Source organism: Ovis canadensis, chromosome 9 (assembly GCF_042477335.2).
Source record: "Ovis canadensis isolate MfBH-ARS-UI-01 breed Bighorn chromosome 9, ARS-UI_OviCan_v2, whole genome shotgun sequence".
NCBI lineage: Eukaryota > Metazoa > Chordata > Mammalia > Artiodactyla > Bovidae > Ovis > Ovis canadensis.
The window spans coordinates 55,045,867-55,066,059 of NC_091253.1; the positions used below are offsets into that span (position 1 = coordinate 55,045,867).

The 20,193-nt window shown below is 42.2% G+C and overlaps 1 protein-coding gene across 3 annotated transcripts in view; it reads left to right on the forward strand.

Moving 5' to 3' along the window:
• The first annotated feature begins 5,921 nt into the window (after positions 1-5,921).
• PREX2 (phosphatidylinositol-3,4,5-trisphosphate dependent Rac exchange factor 2) overlaps positions 5,922-20,193 on the forward strand; it is a 303,487-nt gene continuing 289,215 nt past the window's right edge. For all 3 annotated transcript variants that reach the window (XR_011259007.1, XM_069600206.1, XM_069600207.1), the window contains exon 1: positions 5,922-6,587. Coding sequence is in view for 2 of the 3 variants with exons in the window: in XM_069600206.1 (XP_069456307.1) it covers positions 6,447-6,587 (141 nt within the window). In the remaining variant the exon portion in view is untranslated. The remainder of the gene's footprint in view (positions 6,588-20,193) is intronic.

Below are 20,193 nucleotides of genomic sequence, written 5' to 3' on the forward strand. Positions count from 1 at the left end.
AGTCCATGGGGAGGATTTTTTTAAAGGAAGTCATAGGATAGCAGGCAGATAGTACACTCTAACAATGATCTCATTTGGAGGCCAATCATAGAAACTAGTTGCTCATTTTCTAGATTCAGTTCAGTTCAGTCTCTGAGTCGTGTCTGACTCTGTGACCTCATGATCCACAGCACGCCAGGCCTCCCTGTCCATCACCAACTCCCAGAGTTTACCCAAACCCATGTCCATTGAGTCAGTGATGCCATCCAACCATCTCATCCTCTGTCATCCCCTTCTCCTCCTGCCTTCAATCTTTCCAAGCATCAGGGTCTTTTCAAATGAGTCAGCTCTCCACATCAGGTGGCCAAAGTATTGCAGTTTCAGCTTTAGCATCAGTCCTACCGATGAACACCCAGGACTGATCTCCTTTAGGATGGACTGGTTGGACCTCACTGCAGTCCAAGGGACTCTTAAGAGTCTTCTCCAACACCACAGTTCAAAAGCATCAATTCTTTGGCGCTCAGCTTTCTTCACAGTTCAACTCTCACAACCATACATGACCACTGGAAAAACCATAGCCTTGACTAGACGGACCTTTGTTGACAAAGCAATGTCTCTGCTTTTGAATATGCTATCTAGGTTGGTCATAACTTTCCTTCCAAGGAGTACACATCTTTTAAATTCATGGCTACAATCAGCATCTGCAGTGATTTTGGAGCCCCCTAAAATAAAGTCAGCCACTGTTTCCCCTGTTTCCCCATCTATTTCCCATGAAGTGATGGGATCGGATGCCATGAACTTAGTTTTCTGAATGCTGAGCTTTAAGCCAACATTTTCACTCTCCTCTTTCACTTTCATCAAGAGGCTATCTAGTTCTTTTTCACTTTCTGCCATAAGGGTGATGTCATCTGCATATCTGAGGTTATTGATATTTCTCCTGGCAATCTTGATTCCAGCTTGTGCTTCCTCTAGCCCAGAGTTTCTCATGATGTACTCTGCATAGTCAAGGCTATGGTTTTTCCAGTGATCATGTATGGATGTGAGAGTTGGACTGTGAAGAAAGCTGAGCGCCGAAGAATTGATGCTTTTGAACTGTGGTGTTGGAGAAGACTCTTGAGAGTCCCTTGGACTGCAAAGAGATCCAACCAGTCCATTCTAAAGGAGATCAGTCCTGGGTGTTCATTGGAAGGAATGATGCTGAAGCTGAAACTGCAATACTTTGGCTACCTCATGCAAAGAGTTGACTCATTGGAAAAGACCCTGATGCTGGGAGGGATTGGGGGCAGGAGGAGAAGGGGATGACAGAGGATGAGATGGCTAGATGGCATCACTGACTCAATGGACATGAGTTGGTGATGGACAGGGAGGCCTGGCGTGCTGTGATTCATGGGGTCGCAAAGAGTCAGACACAACTGAGTGACTGAACTGAACTCTGCATATAAGTTAACTAAGCAGGGTGACAATATATAGCCTTGGTGTACTCTTTTTCCTATTTGGAACCAGTCTGTTGTTCCATTAAAGTTCCATAATTAGAAAGTGATTATATATTACATATTTTTGATAGATTATGGCTACAAGGAAAATTGGGGTAAATCAAGCTAGCAGAAGGTGAGATGGGGGAGAGAAATGAACACAACACTGTAAAGCAATTTTCCTCCAGTTAAAAAATAAATTAAAGAAGGAACTTTAGAATCTTGTTAAAGTAACCCTATCCAAGCATTCGTTTAGTTTGCTTTGCCATAATCATTGTTTCTAAATAAAATATTGCTTATGGAAACTGTATTTTGTCCTTTTAGGCAATACATTTGCCTAAAATATTTGTATCAGTGACAGAATTAACTACATGCTCCAGTATACCCTATGTTTATGATGATTAAATTGCCACCAGTGTTAAGTGGAAATAACTGAGGGATTAAGCATGAAGTATAAACTAAATTAATATTTTTAGAATTACCTCTTATTCAAGACTCTTCAATTGTACGTTACTATAGCTCCAATGTGTCTATGAAATATTTTATAGTTGCACAATGCATAGTCTATTAGAAACCAGAGTAGTAAAGGAAATGCCAGAATCAATTTTGCCTGCTAAGTCGCTGCAGTCGTGCCTGACTCTTGTGACCCTATGAACTGTGCCCGCCAGGCTCCTCTGTCTATGGGATTCTCCTGGAAAGAATACTGGAGTGATTTGTCATTTCCTTCTCCAGGGGATCTTCCCAACCCAGGGATTGAGCCAGCATCTCTTATATCTCTTGCATTGGCAGGCAGCTTCTTTACTACTAGCCCAACCTGGGACTTGTAAATAAAAAAATAGTCTGATGCTAATAAGTTTCAAAGAAAGGCAATGTCAAAGAATGCTGAAACTACCGCACAATTGCACTCATCTCACACACTGGTAAAGTAATGTTCAAAATTCCCCAAGCCAGGCTTCAGCAATACGTGAACCATGAACTTTCATATGTTCAACCTGGCTTTAGAAAAGGCAGAGGAACCAGAAATCAAATTGCCAACATCCTCTGGATCATGGAAAAAGGAAGAGGGTTCCAGAAAAACATCTATTCCTGCTTTATTGACTATGCCAAAGCCTTTGACTGTGTGGATCACAATAAACTGTGGAAAATTCTGGAAGAGACGGGAATACCAGACCACCTGACCTGCCTCTAGAGAAACCTGTATGCAGGTCAGGAAGCAACAGTTAGAACTGGACATGAAACAACAGACTGGTTCCAAATAGGAAAAGGAGTACATCAAGGCTGTATATTGTCACCCTCCTTAAATAAGTTACATGAAGAGTACATCATGAGAAACGCTGGGCTGGAAGAAGCACAAGCTGGAATCAAGATTGCTGGGAGAAATCTCAGTGACCTCAGATATGCAGATGACACCACTCTTATGGCAGAAAGTGAAGAGGAACTAAAAAGCCTCTTGATGAAAGTGAAAGAGGGAAGTAAAAAAGTTGGCTTAAAGCTCAACATTCAGAAAACAAAGATCATGGCATCTGGTCCCATCACTTCATGGCAAATAGGTGGGGAAACAGTGTCAGACTTTATTTTGGGGGCTCCAAAATCACAGCAGATGGTGATTGCAGCCATGAAATTAAAAGACACTCCTTGGAAGAAAAGTTATGACCAACATAGATAGCATATTCAAAAGCAGAGACATTACTTTGCCAACAAAGGTCCGTCTAGTCAAGGCTATTGTTTTTCCTGTGGTCATGTATGGATGCGAGAGTTGGACTGTGAAGAAAGCTGAGCGCTGAAGAATAGATGCTTTTGAACTGTGTTGTTGGAGAAGACTCTTGAGAGTCCCTTGGACTGCAAGGAGATCCAACCAGTCCATCCTAAAGGAGATCAGTCCTGGGTGTTCACTGGAAGGACTGATGCTGAATCTGAAACTCCAGTACTTTGGCCACCTCATGCGAAGAGTTGACTCATTGGAAAAGACCCTGATGCTGGGAGGGATTGAGGGCAGGAGGAGAACGGTACGACAGAGGATGAGATGGCTGGATGGCATCACCAACTTGATGGACATGAGTTTGAGTTGGTGATGGACAGGGAGGTCTGGCATGCTGCGATTCATGGGGTGGCAAAGAGTTGGACATGACTGAGTGACTGAATTGAATTGAACTGAAGAAGTTTCGATTTAACATGATTGCCAGGCAATCAAGCAATTTTTCCTTTTTTTTTTTTTTCAGTGCTGTTATCTTTTACTGAACTGCAGCATCAAATCTGATCTATTACTTTACCTGGGCCAATACCAGTATTGAAAGGGCAAAGAAGCTAAAATAATCTCTGCCTGAAATATGACCAATGAAATGCTCTTCTTGCAAAGAGACGGCCTTGGATTTTCTGCCTTTCAGTCCAGGAGTTGTCCTGCTCTGGGCCTGATCAAAAGAAGCCAGGCTTTGACTCTTTGAACCACACCAATTCATGCATAGGAAATAAATGTCATGGCTGAGCTAGTTTATACTCAGCCTCTTTTCTCAATCTTATTTTCTACCATCTCCTTTTTATGGGATGCTTGAACCTCATTAGTATTTCAGGGAAAAGCTGGATCCTGTCCATCATCTTGGTTGTTGATCTTCTTTTCCTGGCAAACAGTGCCCAGAGTTTCAATAGAGGAAGCAGGGAAGGATACAACACATTCAAAGTTTGTGAAAGACCTTATTTACCATCAAAGTGAAGGTTTCCAGATACTCCAACTCTGTTTTCTTATGCTCTTAGTCTTTGATGAGGAATTAAGAACTCCAGCCAGGGCTACAGAAGACGGAGGTGCCCCACAGAAGGCACTATGTGGTGTCCTGAAGCTGTTCATTGATTATAAATGATGTTGCGGAGTGAGCAGAAACTATTAGTATCTTAATTTCTACATGAGCACTTCTGAGAGAAATCCGAATCTGCACATTTAAATGACTGTTTTCTTGCTAGATTCCATTGCCTTTTTTGCAACACATTCTTTTATGGGTTTTGTACAGACCTTTTCTGATGGAGGAAAATTGCATACCCAGTTCTTCAGTTGGGGACAGTTGGTAAGAAAGAAATATTATTTTATCTAGACGAACACCTGATGGAAAGCATGATTTATTTACTTACTTTTTACGTTAGAGAAGGCTCCTGACTGGGGAGGAGGAAATGCATTCATTCCTTGCTGCTTGGAGTACATTGTGAAAAGGTTCAATCCTGTTTGATTTTCCCATTCATTATGGGGTGTGTGTTTCCTAAGTCTTCCGCTCTGTTTCTTTTGTTTATTGTTTACCAGGCACTGTGGGGTCTGCTCTTTAATGTGCCTGGTCCTTTGTTCTTCTGCCATAGGGTGTGAAGATATTTGCTTACTTGTCCTCTGCTCTAAACAGCCCTGTGCAAAAGAAAGAGGAAAATTGCATCTTGTCCATCAGCTCCTCATACATCATTCAAAAACTGTGCCCTTAGTATAAGAAAAGTACAATCCCTCTAGATTTCATTACAGAGGGGTATAGTGATTCATCACAAACCATGCATTGAAAAGACATCATCTGGAAACATGATAATTATTTTAACGTGTATAATTGGAAAGTCATCTTAATTTTTTGTTTTGATAATGCTTTCAACTGTTGGAACAAATGAACATGCCACTTTCTTGCATCAAAACCATTTGCTCTGCGGTTTCTTTAAATATCACTAGGGTGGACCGTTTAAAGTTGTTCAAAGTGGGAAAAAATGACTCTGAAAGATATACATGGATAGTATCAAGACCAAAAATACATATGGATTGTTTGGCTGTTTGTTAAATTAATTGCTCATTGGGACCTGGCTCTGGCTCTAAATGAGAAAAGGCAATAAACAGAAACATTAAAATCAGGACAGGCTCTGTGTTTCTGTCCATTTTCAAATCTTAAGAACCTATGTCTACATCTGTACCTAAATTTATGGATCTGTAACTATGTCTGTATATCTTTTGATGAGCAGTCAGTAACAGCTTTATCTTTTCAATTAGTGACACTGTCATAAATCATAGCAACTCAGAAACAAAACTGGCACAAATATTCTTGCCTCTGGTTGAATTTACATTCTCTCCTCATGCTGAAAAAGAGTTAAGGACATGCAAAAGCTCTCCCTCCAAAACAGTACCGTGCAAGGATGATACTTATTGTATCCGGAGTTTATTGTATGGGCCAGGCTGTCACTTTCCCATAGCGTCTTCATTTATTATGCTAATTAACTTCCCCAGTGCAGGCAAGAGGGTATCCGCCTGGTGAAATAGTCTCGGTTGGGGGGGAGGGTGGGGGCGGGGCGTTTGAAAGCAAACCTGTTTTGTGTCCGAATAAAATCCCCATCAATGTGTTTCTTTTCGAAGACGGGAGGGTCAATACCATGGTTGTTTTTGTTCCCATCCAGTTATGTAACTGTGGGGACTTGTTTCTTTGCTTTCAGGATTTGTACAAAACACATTAACGCTAAACAATAGGCGCGAGTCAGGGGAGCAAACCCTCGAGCTGTGTCTTGGAGTCCGTCCTCCTGGGTTTGGGAATCTCCAATGAGTTCCATCTCCAGTGCTGACTGTGCGTGTGCGTGTGTGTGAGAGCGCGTGTGTGTGTTTAGTTAGCTGGCACGCAACACACTTCCCCAGGGTTGTGCTTCCTTTTTCCTGAGATTTGGCGAAGGGTAAAGGGTCGGAGTCACATGGATACAAAGCATTTGATTAATGTCCAAGTCACCGCCAGGGCTGCCGGAGCCGCCTCCCCTCCAGCCCGGGCCGTGTGAGGCCAGAGCCGCGCGGGGCGCGGCGCGCAGGTCCCCGGGTCCCCCGGGAGCGGCCTCTGTCTAGCTCCCCCGGCCTCCCGCACCCGGCGCCCCCTCCTTCTCCCCGCGCCCCCCTCCTCTCCGCGGCACGTAAAGTCGCCAGTCCCACAGCGGACCCGGCGGAGGCGGCCACTTTCTCCGGCGGGCGCACGGGATCCGGGGCAGCGGCGGGCGCGCGGCCGGGCGCCCACCATGAGCGACGAGGGTCGCGGGGACGGGCGCGCCGAGAGCGCCCGGGACCTGGAGAAGCAGCTCCGGCTGCGCGTGTGCGTGCTGAGCGAGCTGCAGAAGACCGAGCGCGACTACGTGGGCACGCTGGAGTTCCTGGTGTCGGTGAGCGGCGCGCGCGCGGGCGGCATTGTCTGTGGGCACCTGGGTACCCGTCCGGGCGTCGCGGGCGTCCCAGTGTGCGCGCCCACGCTGGGACCCCCGGCGGGGGCATGCTGCATGCCTCCAGACGCGCCAGGGCCAAAAGTTAGCTCGCGTGGGAGAAGGTTCTTGTTTGGGAAATCTCTGCTGCTCCATCTCTCCTCTCTCACCTCTACCCGCTCCCTAGACTGCTCGAGTGCGTCGTGATTTTTTCCCCCCTTCTCTTCCTCTCTGGGGGGAGTTTGGATTTTGTTTGAAGACTCTTGGCTAGGTGTTTTAAGTCTAGCTGCTACGTTCATGTACATTTAGTTTTTGCTTGTTTTTTTTATCCTTGATTCTTATGGAACTTGAGTTCAATATTCAGGTTACACGGCAGTGAAGTCTCTTTAGTTATCTTTGGTGGTGGGGAGGGGGGCGCGGAGCGGGAGGGCGCCCAGAGAGCAGCGGGGTTATGATCTCCAGCAGCTGTGGGATATTAAAGCCAGAGGAACTGCTCACCGCCATCCTAGTCCTCCTATCTCCTCCCTCCACCCCCCAACCCGGGGTTTAAATCCCCACCCCCGTGGGTTCAGCTCTTGGGTCCTCTGTTCTCACTGAGCCCAGAGAAGCGGTGTAATAAATCTCCCATCCAGCGACTTCAGGATTTCTTGAAACTGGCAGGAACTTTGTTTCGGAGTTTCAGCTTGACTCATTGGAAGTGTGCTCTAAAAATGTTTCATTCATTTTAGAGCCAGGAGGGGCAAAACTCAGTGAAAGAAACTTTTTAGACATCACTCAGAAGCTGAATATTTTTCTGTTCGCTGCTGCAGAGACACAGAATTTGAGGGTTGGCTCCTCTCCACCGAGACGCGCAGGAGAGCATCATTCAGACACAGAGGACCTTTAGCCTTTGCGAAAATCTCCCTCAAATCTTCTAAACTCCTCTTTCCACCACCCTATTCCATTCCCCCTTGGTCTGCAAAGGCCAAACTTCCTGCGCAGTGTTCTGAGAAAGGTGCACTATCTGCTGATAATCGTCGATAGTGCGAATTCAGTTCTTGCGGTGAGACGTACTGACTGGCTTCTGGTTCACTTCTCAAATTAAAATCCATATACGTGAGCCCCCAGGGGCCACATTCTTGGGGAAAGTGTGGGTATTTGCAAATATACTGGTAATTGGTGATAAGCAGGATTGTTGTACACTTCCATGTGTCAATGTCAAAAAAAGAATGTTTTTAAAGCAAATTTGATTTTTCATAGCTTCAGATTTGACTTTCATGAAACTTTGTTGCGAACAAGTTCTTTGACTTTCGAAGAATCTGAGTAACTTTTCAAGTTGCATTAGGAACTTCTCTCTGGAGGTATAGGGGAATAGTATTGAGCAAAACACTCCTAGTTTGGAAAAATAGCTAACCTAACCTACCTTAAAAGCCAATGTGTTGATTTTTATTTAAAATATAAGTTTTTCCTCTAATCTTAACATCTGATTACTTAAAATGATAATATAATTCTATGTAGAGTTAGGTAAGAAATTATGGGAGGTATAAAATAGATTGCATTTTACTGTTAGTAGATCATTTTATGATTCATTCTCTCATTTATAAATTATGAACTCTTCCACTTTTCCTTTTCTTTATTTGCTATTTTCATGTACATGGTCACACACACACCAACATTAATTGGCCCAAAGTCTGCCTAAACAAAAGTTGACTCTGACTTCCTTTTGGTTTTATAAACATTGAAAGTTTAAAATCTACCAATAATAGATCATTAGATTTTCTTTGGGGGGCATTATTTGTAGCAGCATTTACTTGTCATCTGTTTTATGTGGTTACTTTCAGTTGATTAGCCAATCTAGTTTTAATTTTATTCTGATACACACCAAGAGCTTTAAAAATATTCAAACCCTTTGGCCTGGTAATTCCTGTTCTAGGAATCCATCCTTAGGGAATGGTCAGAAATACAGACAAACAAAAGAAGTTTTTTTTTCTTTTTCTTTAAATAGATGTAGTATTAAATAAGTGCAGTGGTAAATTTGTTTCAAAAATTTGATAATGAATTCCCAATTCAAGTTTAAATCTTTGTTAGATTAGTCATTGTTTTGATTTCTGTCAATACTTCAGCCCATCAGCCTGGGTGAGGGTAATTCTTAATTCTGATCTTTGTTACAGAGATGAAAAACGTATTTTTAGTTTTCCTAAGAACATATTTTTACTTCATTTTAGTTCAGTTCAGTCGCTCAGTCATGTCTGACTCTTTGCAACCTCATGAATCGCAGCACGCCAGGCCTCCCTGTCCATCACCGACTCCCAGAGTTCACTCACACTCATGTCCATCGAGTCAGTGATGCCATCCAACCATCTCATCCTCTGTCGTTCCCTTCTCCTCCTGCCCCCAATCCCTCCCAGCATCAGAGTCTTTTCCAATGAGTCAACTCTTCACATGAGGTGGCCAAAGTATTGGAGTTTCAGCTTTAGCATCATTCCTTCCAAAGAAATGCCAGGGCTGATCTCCTTCAGAATGGACTGGTTGGAGGAGCAAGCAAATTGTGTTATTTCTCTGGATTAAGTGATCATATGGCCTGAGGGGAAACTTTTTTTTAATAAGACGGTTTCTCTTCTTATTTCCCATCTTTGGCCTTTTAAGGAGAGAGCACCTCCCCCCTCCCCCACCTTCCCCCCCCCCATCACTTCTTCCCACCCCCAGATAGTCCATGAACATTGCCTTTTTCATCCTCCGGTTTTATCAGTCTGTATGATCTATACGCACCTTCTCTCCAGTAGCCACCTAGGCACACACTTCTTAACTGAACAAGGCTCTGACCTTGAAGCTTGCTGCTGTCATTTGAGTGGCGCCCTCTTCCCATGGGTTGCTTCAGTCCTCTTCTTCTGCTCCTCCCTAACCCTTAGCAACCTGCTGGCTTCCTACTAGGCTTTCAAGACTCTTCATCCCCTTCAGTAAAACTTTCATGACTCCATCCCTCCATCTTCCCCAGGCTAGAGTGCTCACTGTTCAGTACCCACTCTTCTCTGTAGTCACTTCTTCCTTGGAGCCAGAGCAAGCTTGGGCAGGTATCTGACTAGCTTTGTCTCATTCTTCTAGAATGCAAGCTTCTTGGGGACAGGGCCACATTTTACTCACTTCTGTTTCCCTAGACTTTCATGCGGCACTTGTGACATCGTAAGTACTCAATAAATGCTTACTGCACAAATGAACCGATGAATTCGCGAATTTATCTTCTAAACCTCCTGCCCCATTTTTAAGGACAGTTCCTCAATCATCCTTAAATTCCTGATTTTTTCTTCCATTTGGTCTGTATGGATAGTGGAAGTTAAGTTTCACTCAGGCACATATGTATTATGTAACAAGAAGCTTTAAGTTAAGAATGTAGTGTCTGCATTTAAAAGTGAAACTATTTAAATCAGGTATCAAGGTATTAAGGACATTGTAGCACTGTTATTTAAATCCATTATAGTCTAAATTTTCATTTGGGTCCTTGGATAGATTATATTATTGGAATTGATTATTTTTAGGTCTTAGGTAAAATGGTAGAGAGTGACAATTTGTTTGAACTTCTGTTCTTGTTTTGCTTGGGAAGTGAAATTCTAGGCTTCATTAGGAATACTCTAAAACATTTCTTTTCTAAAAGAAAATGCTTTTATAGATCTTATATCCAGTGTTTGATGTCCAGAGTCTAGACAATCGTAAGTTGTAACTAGTTTCCTGGAGAAAGGACAGACCAGGGTCAGTTTCAAGGGTGTGTCTTATATGGTCGCACAGGGCTGCCAAATCTGAAGGACCTCAAGCTTAGTTTGATTCTGTGCCATCAGTGATTGAAATTCTTACTAATTTTGTCTTTAAAGTTGTGCTTTGCACATGAAGTCCAGTGGGATGATGGGATGTGAGCAGAACAGATACACGAAAGAAAAAATACAGCTTCGGTCTTCTAAAAAAAGTTTTCTTTGTTTATTTATGGGTGTTCCTTGCTGCTTGGCCTTTTCTCTAGTTTCAGAGAGTGGAGGCTACTTTCTAGTTGTGGTGTGAGGGCTTCTCACTGCGGTGGCTTCTCTTGTTGCAGAGCATGGGCTCTAGGGCAGAGAGGCTTCAGTAGTTGCAACTTTTGGGCTGTTGAGCACAGGCTCCGTAGTTGTGGCCCAGGGGCTTAGTTGCTCCACTGCATGTGGGATCTTCCGGGGCCAGGCATGAACCCCAGTCTCCTTCATTAGCAGGTGGATTCTTTACCACTGAGCCACCGGGGAAGCCCTTCAGTATCCTTAATAGCACTTTTTTTTCCTTTCCTTTTGAATAAAAGGCCTCAGATTTGCACTGGGCCTGGAAAATTGTGTCGACACATTTCACTGTGGCAGGTGGTGTTGAGGCAGGGTGATCATATAATTTTCGTTTAAACTGGGACACTTCCGAGGATGCAGGGGCCTGCTATTAATAATTACGCAGGGAAGCAGATGCACACTGGGGTTGTACCTGGCTAATCAGAAAGCACAGTTATTCCCCATTGTTGGAACATTAAGACACAGACTTTGAGTTCAGCTGTGTATCTTTTCATAAACAAAAGATTCTGAAATTTGTTACCTGTCCAGGCTTTGCCCTCAGATACCCCAGAATCTGAGTCCTGTGTCTCATTGCTATACAGAGCCACAGATTTTGGTCAAGGTGAGTGTCTGATTTGCGTGTCTATTATATTCTCCTCTGCCCTTTTTCTGTGTCTCTGAGTCTCTGCTTCCTCTTTCTCTGTGTTTCCCTTTGGTCAGTTTGGTCCTTCCCATGGTAATCTTGACGTTAAGACAGTGACGTATTGCAGTCTATGTAACAACAGTCAGAGTTAGTATGGTGCTTTACAGTTTATACTGAGCAACTGTGTATTTCTTATCTGATTTGGCTTATTATATGTGAATCTCTTGTGCTCAGTTGTGTCCTACTCTTTGCAACCCCGTAGACTGTAGCCTACCAGGCTCCTCTGTCCATGGAATTTTCCAGGCAAGAATACAGGAGTGGGTTGCCATTTCCTACTCCAGGGGATCTTTCCAAACCAGGATCGAACCTGCATCTCTTGCATTGGCAGGCGGGTTCTTTACCACTGCACCACCTGGAAAGGCCTTAGCTCTTTCACATGGTGCTCCTGAGAGCTCCAGGCTTTTGGGGTTTTGCTTCAGGAGCCCTTGAAGAGGATCCAGGGAGTTGAATTGTGTGGCTTCAGGCTCTTCACCCTGGGACCTCCTCATGTAGCCCCACTGTCCTCTGATTTGTGTTTTTGCTAAAGCAGTTAGAAAAACACCTCATCTGAGTGGTAAACTCTGAGACAGTAGAGATGGCACCTTTACTTCCTCTGTGTGCTTTACTTGAGCTCATCATGGTGCTTTGTAAACAGCAGGTACTCAAGAAAACAAATAGACAGATGAAGCAAAAGCAAACAAAATGGTTTGAATGGGTTTCAGTCATGATGCAGCATTTTGAGGTAAAGATAAATTGATTCAATACATAATAATGCATAGGCTTATGTTTTGCGTGGACCTGTGTGCCCCTCAGCATTACATATTGCTGGCTGAACCCTCAGTATTCAAATAATCACAGTGCCATCTGGGAGCTGAAGTGATAGAGTAATAAGCCAAGTGGCAGGTAGGCACAAGGGACTCCCTCAGCCTGGGGTCAGGGGAAGGGTGGGTAAGAGGTGATAATAGAGCTGGCTCCTGAAGGATGAGGAGGAACATACCAGACTTGGAAGAAATTTGTCCATCCTAAAATAGTAAAACACATTGAGGGTGACCGTGGTATGGCAGGCGGTGGGTGGTGCTGGCATGGCTTGGCATGCTCCAGTGCTGAAAGATTCTTAATTAATGGGGATAAATAGTCCTGTATGCTTTTTGAGTATTGGGAAGAGATGAGATACATTCAGAGCAGTTTGAGAAGGATTCCATTCTTAAGAATTATGATTTCAGTCAAAGACAATGAGAAGTCAGTTGTGTGGGGCTTGCCCGCTTATTAATAATAAGTCCAGGGCCTCCAAGGTTGGCACTGGGAAGGGGTCGCTTATGGGAAGAAGTTGCCAGGCCAAGATTCCCTGAATCTATGTCTTTGAATTTGGCCTTGGGACTCCTTCCTCTCGTTCTTTACTTCTGCCACCTCCCTGGTCTTCTGGCTCCCCTAGTGGCTCGGATGGTAAAGAATCTGCCTGCAATCTGGTCGAGCCTGGGTAGGGAGGATCTCCCAGAGAAGGAAATGGCAACCCACTCCAGTATTTTTGCCTGGAGAATCCCATGGACAGAGGAGCCTGGCAGGCTATCGTCCATGGGGTCGTAGAGTCGGACATGACTGAGCGACTAACACACTGGCCTTCAGCCTACACTCTTCTTTGTCCATTCACACAAGAATGCAGAGAAGGTGTTTTCTTGCTCCTCTTAATCTGGGACAGTTTATAAACTTCCAAAAGTTGTTACTGTTTACTGAGGGAGTGCACAGACCAGTAATCCCAGAACCGACACAAAACATAAATATAGTCTAGCTTGTGTAACACAGATTTCTGCTCCTGCCAAAATGATCTTGCTCTCCAGGTCTGCACACCCTGCCCTATTTTCATCCTAAACCTTAAGACAGTTCCTGTTGATCATCCTGATTGGACCCTACTCCCGAGCTGGCTTGACTGAGTTCTTTTTTTTGAGTTGTTAGCCTGAAGGTGTATTCTCGAGGATGACATCAGGAAGTAGCTCTTAAGCTGTCCTGACTATTTACGGTAATTACAGTAAGAAACATACCATGAATTAAATGGGGCTCTTGCATAGTTCTGATATTTGGAGTGTTAATCATGTGACCAGAACTGACTTGCTGTCTAGGGGGATGTGGAGAGGGATGTGTCTTTAGTCTTAAGGCTTCATCTGCATGATTATGCTGTATTATAATTTGATAACATTGATATGAGTAGGCTTTATTGAGATTAGTTTTGTTTCTTAGCAAGAGAATTCTATCAACAGAGTTGAGAAATGAAGATTGAAATCTGGTTACCTGTTAGGAGTTTCAAACATTTCACTGGTCCAGGTAAGAACTGTGCAATGTCTGATCTAAAGTAGAAACAATGATGAAGATAAACTAAGCCCAAACAAAACTCTAAAAAAGTAAATAAATAAAATTACAAAACATCAAAACACCCAACAACCATGAGACATTTCTTGGGTAGAACCATTAGCATTTATGTTCACTCAGAAGTGGAAGCTTAAGTAGAATGGAGAATATTAGAATGGTTTCTCCTTTGAAGATAGGATGCGGAGGGTCATTAACTCGAAGTGCAAGGAGGCAGAACAACATGGGGAGGAGGAGAAAAGTGAATTTGGTTTTCAACTTGCTGAATTCAAAGTCTGCTATGATTGTTGAAGATTAGAATGTGGAAGAGATGGAGAAAGTAACTAATCATGTATGTTGAAGCCATCAGGTAGATGAGATGACAAAGGGGAAGCAATTCAAGGAAGAAAACATCCTAACCAAGAATAGGATGTAGGATGTAGAGTGCACTGGTGACTTGGACTGAGTCGTCAAGCGTTGAAACAAAGAACTGGGGTCAAGGGATCTCTTGAAAGCCAAGGAAAGATCTAGCTTCCAGAAGAAAGGTTCCTTTCAACTCTCAGAGCTTTACAGAAGTAGGTCGTGTGAAGACTGAAGAGGCAACTGGATTTGGCAATTAGAACATCACTGAAGTTTTGGCTTCTGGAACGTGCATGAGCCTAAGAAGAAGCTGGAAGACGTGATCTGAGTGGAAGCCGAGGAGATGAAGATGGATGGAGAAGCTATTCAAGGAGGCTGGTAGTAAATGCAAGGAGAGAAACAGGTTATAAACATTAAGGGATGTCTAGGGATGTTTGCCGCGAGCAATATCAATAACCTCAGATATGCAGATGACGCCACCCTTATGACAGAAAGTAAAGAGGAACTAAAAAGCCTCTTGATTAAAGTGAAAGAGGAGAGTGAAAAAGTTGGCTTAAAGCTCAACATTCAGAAAACGAAGATCATGGCATCTGGTACTATCATCACTTCATGGGAAATAGATGGGGACACAGTGGAAACAGTGTCAGACTTTATTTTTGGGGGCTCGAAGATCACTGCAGATGGTGATTGCAGCCATGAAATTAAAAGTTGCTTCCTCCTTAGAAGGAAAGTTATGACCAACCTACATAGCATATTGAAAAGCAGAGACATTTCTTTGCCAACAAATGTCCATCTAGTCAAGGCTATGGTTTTTCCAGTGGTTATGTATGGATGTGAGAGTTGGACTGTGAAGAAAGCTGAGCGCCAAAGAATTGGTGCTTTTTGAACTGTGGTGTTGGAGAAGACTCTTGAGAGTCCCTTGGACTGCAAGGAGATCCAACCAGTCCATTCTAAAGGAGAGATCCATCCTGGGTGTTCTTTGGAAGGACTGATGCTAAAGCTGAAACTCCAGTACTTTGGCCACTTCATGCGAAGAGTTGACTCATTGGAAAAGTCAACTGATGCTGGGAGGGATTGGGGGCAGGAGGAGAAGGGGACAACAGAGGATGAGATGGCTGGATGGAATCACTAACTCGATGGATGTGAGTCTGAGTGAATTCCAGGAGTTGGTGATGGACAGGGAGGCCTGGCGTGATGCGATTCATGGGGTCGCAAAGAGTCGGACACGACTGAGTGACTGAACTGAACTGAACTGAGGGATGTTTGAGGGAGATGCATATAGCTGAGGAGATGGAGATGATAGATAAAAAAGGGAACTAAAGCAGCTTCAGCAGAGCATCGTGGAAGTCACATGCATCACTTGGTAAATCAAGAGCCACCGTGGAGCTGGAGGCAAGGAAGGCACTTGACAAAATTTTCTGAGCCATCCTGCCATGGAACAGACCCACAGCAAAACGTCATGATAGAGTCTAAACTTTTTAAAAACTCTTGCATGTTTTAAAATTCCGGAACTGCTGGGACATACCCTTTGAATCTCTCTGTGACCACTTGCCAGCAGCTCTGCCTCCCGCATGGGGTCAATGGGGTGAAGTGCATGGTACAGACCATGGGTTTAGAGGCCCAATAACCTTGGTTAAAGTCTCGGGTACTGAAATGTACAAATAGTGTAATGTTGGCAACTTACATAGCCTCTTTATGCCTCCTTGCATATCTGGAAAACATAGTCGATAACTGTCTCACAGGGCTGGCCTAAAATATAAATCAACTTCTGTAGGTGAAATGTGACTTTTTAAAATGCAACATATAAATTTAGAAGTCAGAAGAGGGAAGTAGCTTGCCTTAATTTATTATTATATCTATTATGACTAGGTTCAAATCTTGGAAATAATGACATAATCATTTTTAAAAATCATGGTATAAATGATGTACAGTTTATGCATTGCATTTAATGCACATTGCAGTCATTGCCCACACTTTTAAAAAAGAAACAGTGGTTTACTTGACAATATTTTTGTCAGATTACATTTTTTCCCCAGTACTTGTCTTTTGAGTGTTTTTTTTTTACTCTGCATTTGTGCATGCTAAGTCTCTTCAGTCATGTCCAACTCTTTGCAACCCCATGGACTATAGCCTGCCAGGCTTCTCTGTCCCTGAGATTCTCCAGGCAAGAATACTGGAGTGGGTTGCCATTTCCTACTCTAGGGGATCTTCCCCACCCAGGGACTGAACTGAAGTCTCCTGTTGGTAGGTGGATTCTTTACCGCTAGTGCCTCCTGGGAAGTCCTTTTTACTCTATACCTGGCATTATATTTGAATATATAATTTAATACCAAATTAAATTATTATGCTTGAGTTTTAGGTATAACTGATTTGACCTAAAGATAATTGTTTTTGTTTTTTATTAAGTATTTAAACTCTTATTTATAATATTTATTTTTCATAATAGATGCATTTTTATTATTCTCAACTTAGTAAATGTTTCTTTTCTTGAAAGTGTGGTTGGGTCACTTTACCAGTAGTTTTGAGTATAATCATTCAAATCTCGACACATCTAATAAAAACTTTGTTTTCTAAATTTCCCCATTCTCATGAACTATTGCATTTGATCCATGAATTCACTGATTGCAATTTTTAAGACAATTGATACCTTTAGTTGAGGTTCTGATTTTAGTTACTGTGGATGATTTCAGACTTTGAATCCTTGAATAATTTTTTTTTTAATTCTAGCTTTGCCATATAGCTAAGTATAATGTACAAAAATAGGCCTATTTCATTGGAGAATATCTAAGCCAAGGACATTATGTTCTAAATACATATTTTCCATGAAAAGACAGGCCCTTCATTTGAAAAGGTTAAATGGTATAATACTTAAGAAATGACCCCAGCTGGTTAAATTTAGAATACTGATATGAAACTATTTTCTGGGTTTATAGCAAAAATCTAGCAATGTAGAATATGAATGCGTAAGCATTTTAATTCACTTCAAAGCTTCATTTCTCTGAGAAAGTCAAATAAGGGTTGATATCTCTGTTTGACTTTGCTTTGCCACTTTTGTGATTTTAATTATCTATTTAAGTTGTCTTCTTGCCAGGAGGAGAAGCTTTATAGACGGTGACACATTTTCAGCGGTTGTGCAAGAAACACTGTTTTCCTTTGATGCCTTGTAATGTCTCAACTTGGCCTTGGTTTCTTGCTCCCTTGGATTCTAGTTGTTTCTTATTTGAGACTATTGCCCCAAAGAAAGAAACACAGGATTCCAAAAAAGACATCTCCTATTGCAAAGTTTTATTTCTGTCAGTAGTACTAGGAGAAGAGCTGTGAAAAGACATTATTTCACCTAAATGTTAGTCCCACACCACACATTCAAAGATTATTTTAATAACTCATTATTTTCCCAGAGGTGAAATTAGGAGAGTAAAGGGGACTTGCATTTTTTACAGTGTATATCCATGCCATGTTTGACTTTATATAATTGTAATATATATAGAAATATATTTTATTTATAGATTTTACATTCTCCACATTTTCTGGAATATTCTAGATATACTTTTTTCTCAATTTTTCTTGTCCCTCTTAGTAATGAGATCCCTGGCAGAGACTTCCCCTTCTCCCTGGCTGGTGTGAGGCTGTGATAGTAGATGATGGGAAAGCCATTTTGGACCATGAACTAGAAGTCATATGTTGAGGATGACAGAGGAACAAATAAAGATGAGTCCATTTCTTTATTAAAGAAGTCTAACCTGTAGCCTATCAAAAATCGGCCTGTTAGATAAATTAGTATTTAACTCTGTCCTAAAGTCACTTTTTTTTTTAGATTTCACATTTTGCTTCCAAACTCATATTAATTTATGCAAATTATTAACAAATTGGCAAACTTTAATCTATTTTTTTGCCTTTGTCTTGTCAAGTGGAGTAATCTTAATGTTTAAAGTTCATTTTTAGCTTTTCTTTAATGACTCTTTTGTAGCTCACCAATGATTTCCCTAGATTATGCTAAAACCACACTTCTTTTTTTTTTTTTAGAAAAGAACTGTCCTTTTTTTTTTTAAACCTGTACTTATAATTCTTTTTCCAGAAGACCAGAATTTTTGTGTTTATTATGTATATTTACAAGGATATTTGTTCAGCTGCTTTCTCTGAGGCCAAACAACAGTAGTTTAAACAACATAGAAGGAGTGTTTGTGACTATGAAAGCGGTATGTAATCAACATGCCTTTTTTGTATCCTCTCTTGGCGCTGTGGTTATTTAATTTTTCAGTACTATTGCCCAACAGTGTCCCGGGAAATGAGCAGCGTCATCAGGTCATTAAGAGACCTCGTGTCCTATCTTACTGCTCCAGCATCCCCTAGGACCGTCTGCATCAGTCTGTAGGATGAAGAACCAGTATTTAATATAGTTTCTCCGGTGTTTTCAGTAAGCAGAGGATGTTGGAGAACCAACACGCTAGGGTTTTGTTTTTGTCCGTCTGGTTGAAGTTGGCCTACTAGGATCCCTTGCAAGTTCTAGCCTCAGAGGGACTGAGGGTGGGCGACAAGTTCCACACCTCACTTTCACTCTCATGCCCTTGGCCAGAACTTCATCACAAGGCTGAATCAGCTGCAAGGGAGACTGGGAAATGTATCTAGCTAGGCAGCCATGCGTACTAATGAGATGTGGGGAGTTTTTTACAGTAAGTCCTCGACATATGAATCTTGAAAGTTACAGACTTTCAAAGGTGTGATCATGTGTTCCAGCCTGTCTATGCCAACGTGGTACTGTACTACTGTGCTTTTCAAGGTACTGTATAGTCAGATTAAAAATATTTTCTTTTTTTGTGTTTGTTTTTTATGTACATATTATTTGTGTGAAAAAGTATTGTAAACCTATTACAGTACAGTACTATATAGCTGAGAGTATAGCTGAGAGGTCCCTAGGCTAACTTTTGTTGGACTAGCCAACAAATTGGACTTAACAAATGCACTCTCAGAACAGAACTGGTTCCTATGTAGGGGAATTACTGTACTAAAATTAAGAGGTAGAGAATTAATATTGAGAGGCAGAGTAATATCTGACACCTTTTGGGACCCAGTGATAATAATTTAGGCTTGTTCCTCAGAAACCATTTATATTAATTCTTGGATTCCTTTACTGTAAGAACTTTAATAAAATACTAAATATTTTGCTAAATATTTACTAAATACCTTTACTAAAATACCACTTGGATCATCTTCCTAAAATGATACATTCTTGTCCACATAGAAGTCAATTTCACATTTTATTTATCCCTTCACAAGTGTTTGTTGGTGTTCCGCTAGGTCCTCCCCCCAAAAACCCCTGTAGTTGGCTTCGACTGCAGGAAGAGTTGGGAGATTTGACTATTTTGTGTAAGTTAAGTTTTTTTCTGGTTCCCCTTCCCCCCAAAGAAAGTCCCAGAATACTCTGGAAATCATCATGTATTATGTGTTTGTTTTGTGTCAGGCACTGTATATTCCTGTATGACTTGCAATTCATAGCTCCTTTCAAGGATTGTATCCTTACAGCAGTAAAGAATCTGCCTAGCAATGAGAGAGACACAAGAGACAAGGGTTCGATCCCCGATTCAGAAAGATCCCCTGGAGGAGGCCATGACAACCCACTCCAGTATTCTTGCCTGGGAAATTCCATGGACAGAGGATCCTGGCAGTCCACATTCCATGGGGTTATAAAAAGTTGGACACAGCTGAACACGTGGCACCTGTTAACTCATGCCTGAGGACACCCTGATGAGTAGGGATTCTGAGTAGATCCGATCCACTGTGTTGGTGATTTCTCTGGCCTGGGGATTTCTAGATGGTGGGAACAGTATGATTAATCAGGGCTGGGAAAACCGAGGCAGATGCTGGGAGCTGGACACACAACTTGTTGACTCCAGAAGTACACAGAGGCTAAAAGAGAGGAAGCATAGTACTTCATTTCAGGCAAACCTTCAAGAGCAGGCCAGCTACAGAAGCTCACAGTCAACCCAGGATGGGTCAGAGCCAGGCAAGCACTTAGGAGCCAGAGATTATCCAGAAGTTAGGAGTTTCCCTTACAGAAATGAGGAGATGCAAGTGACCCTTTAAAAGACAGGCAACTCTAGTTCTCCCATTGGTAATGTTTATCATCACTAAGACTAGTTTCAGGTTAATTTAATTCCTTTTGGGT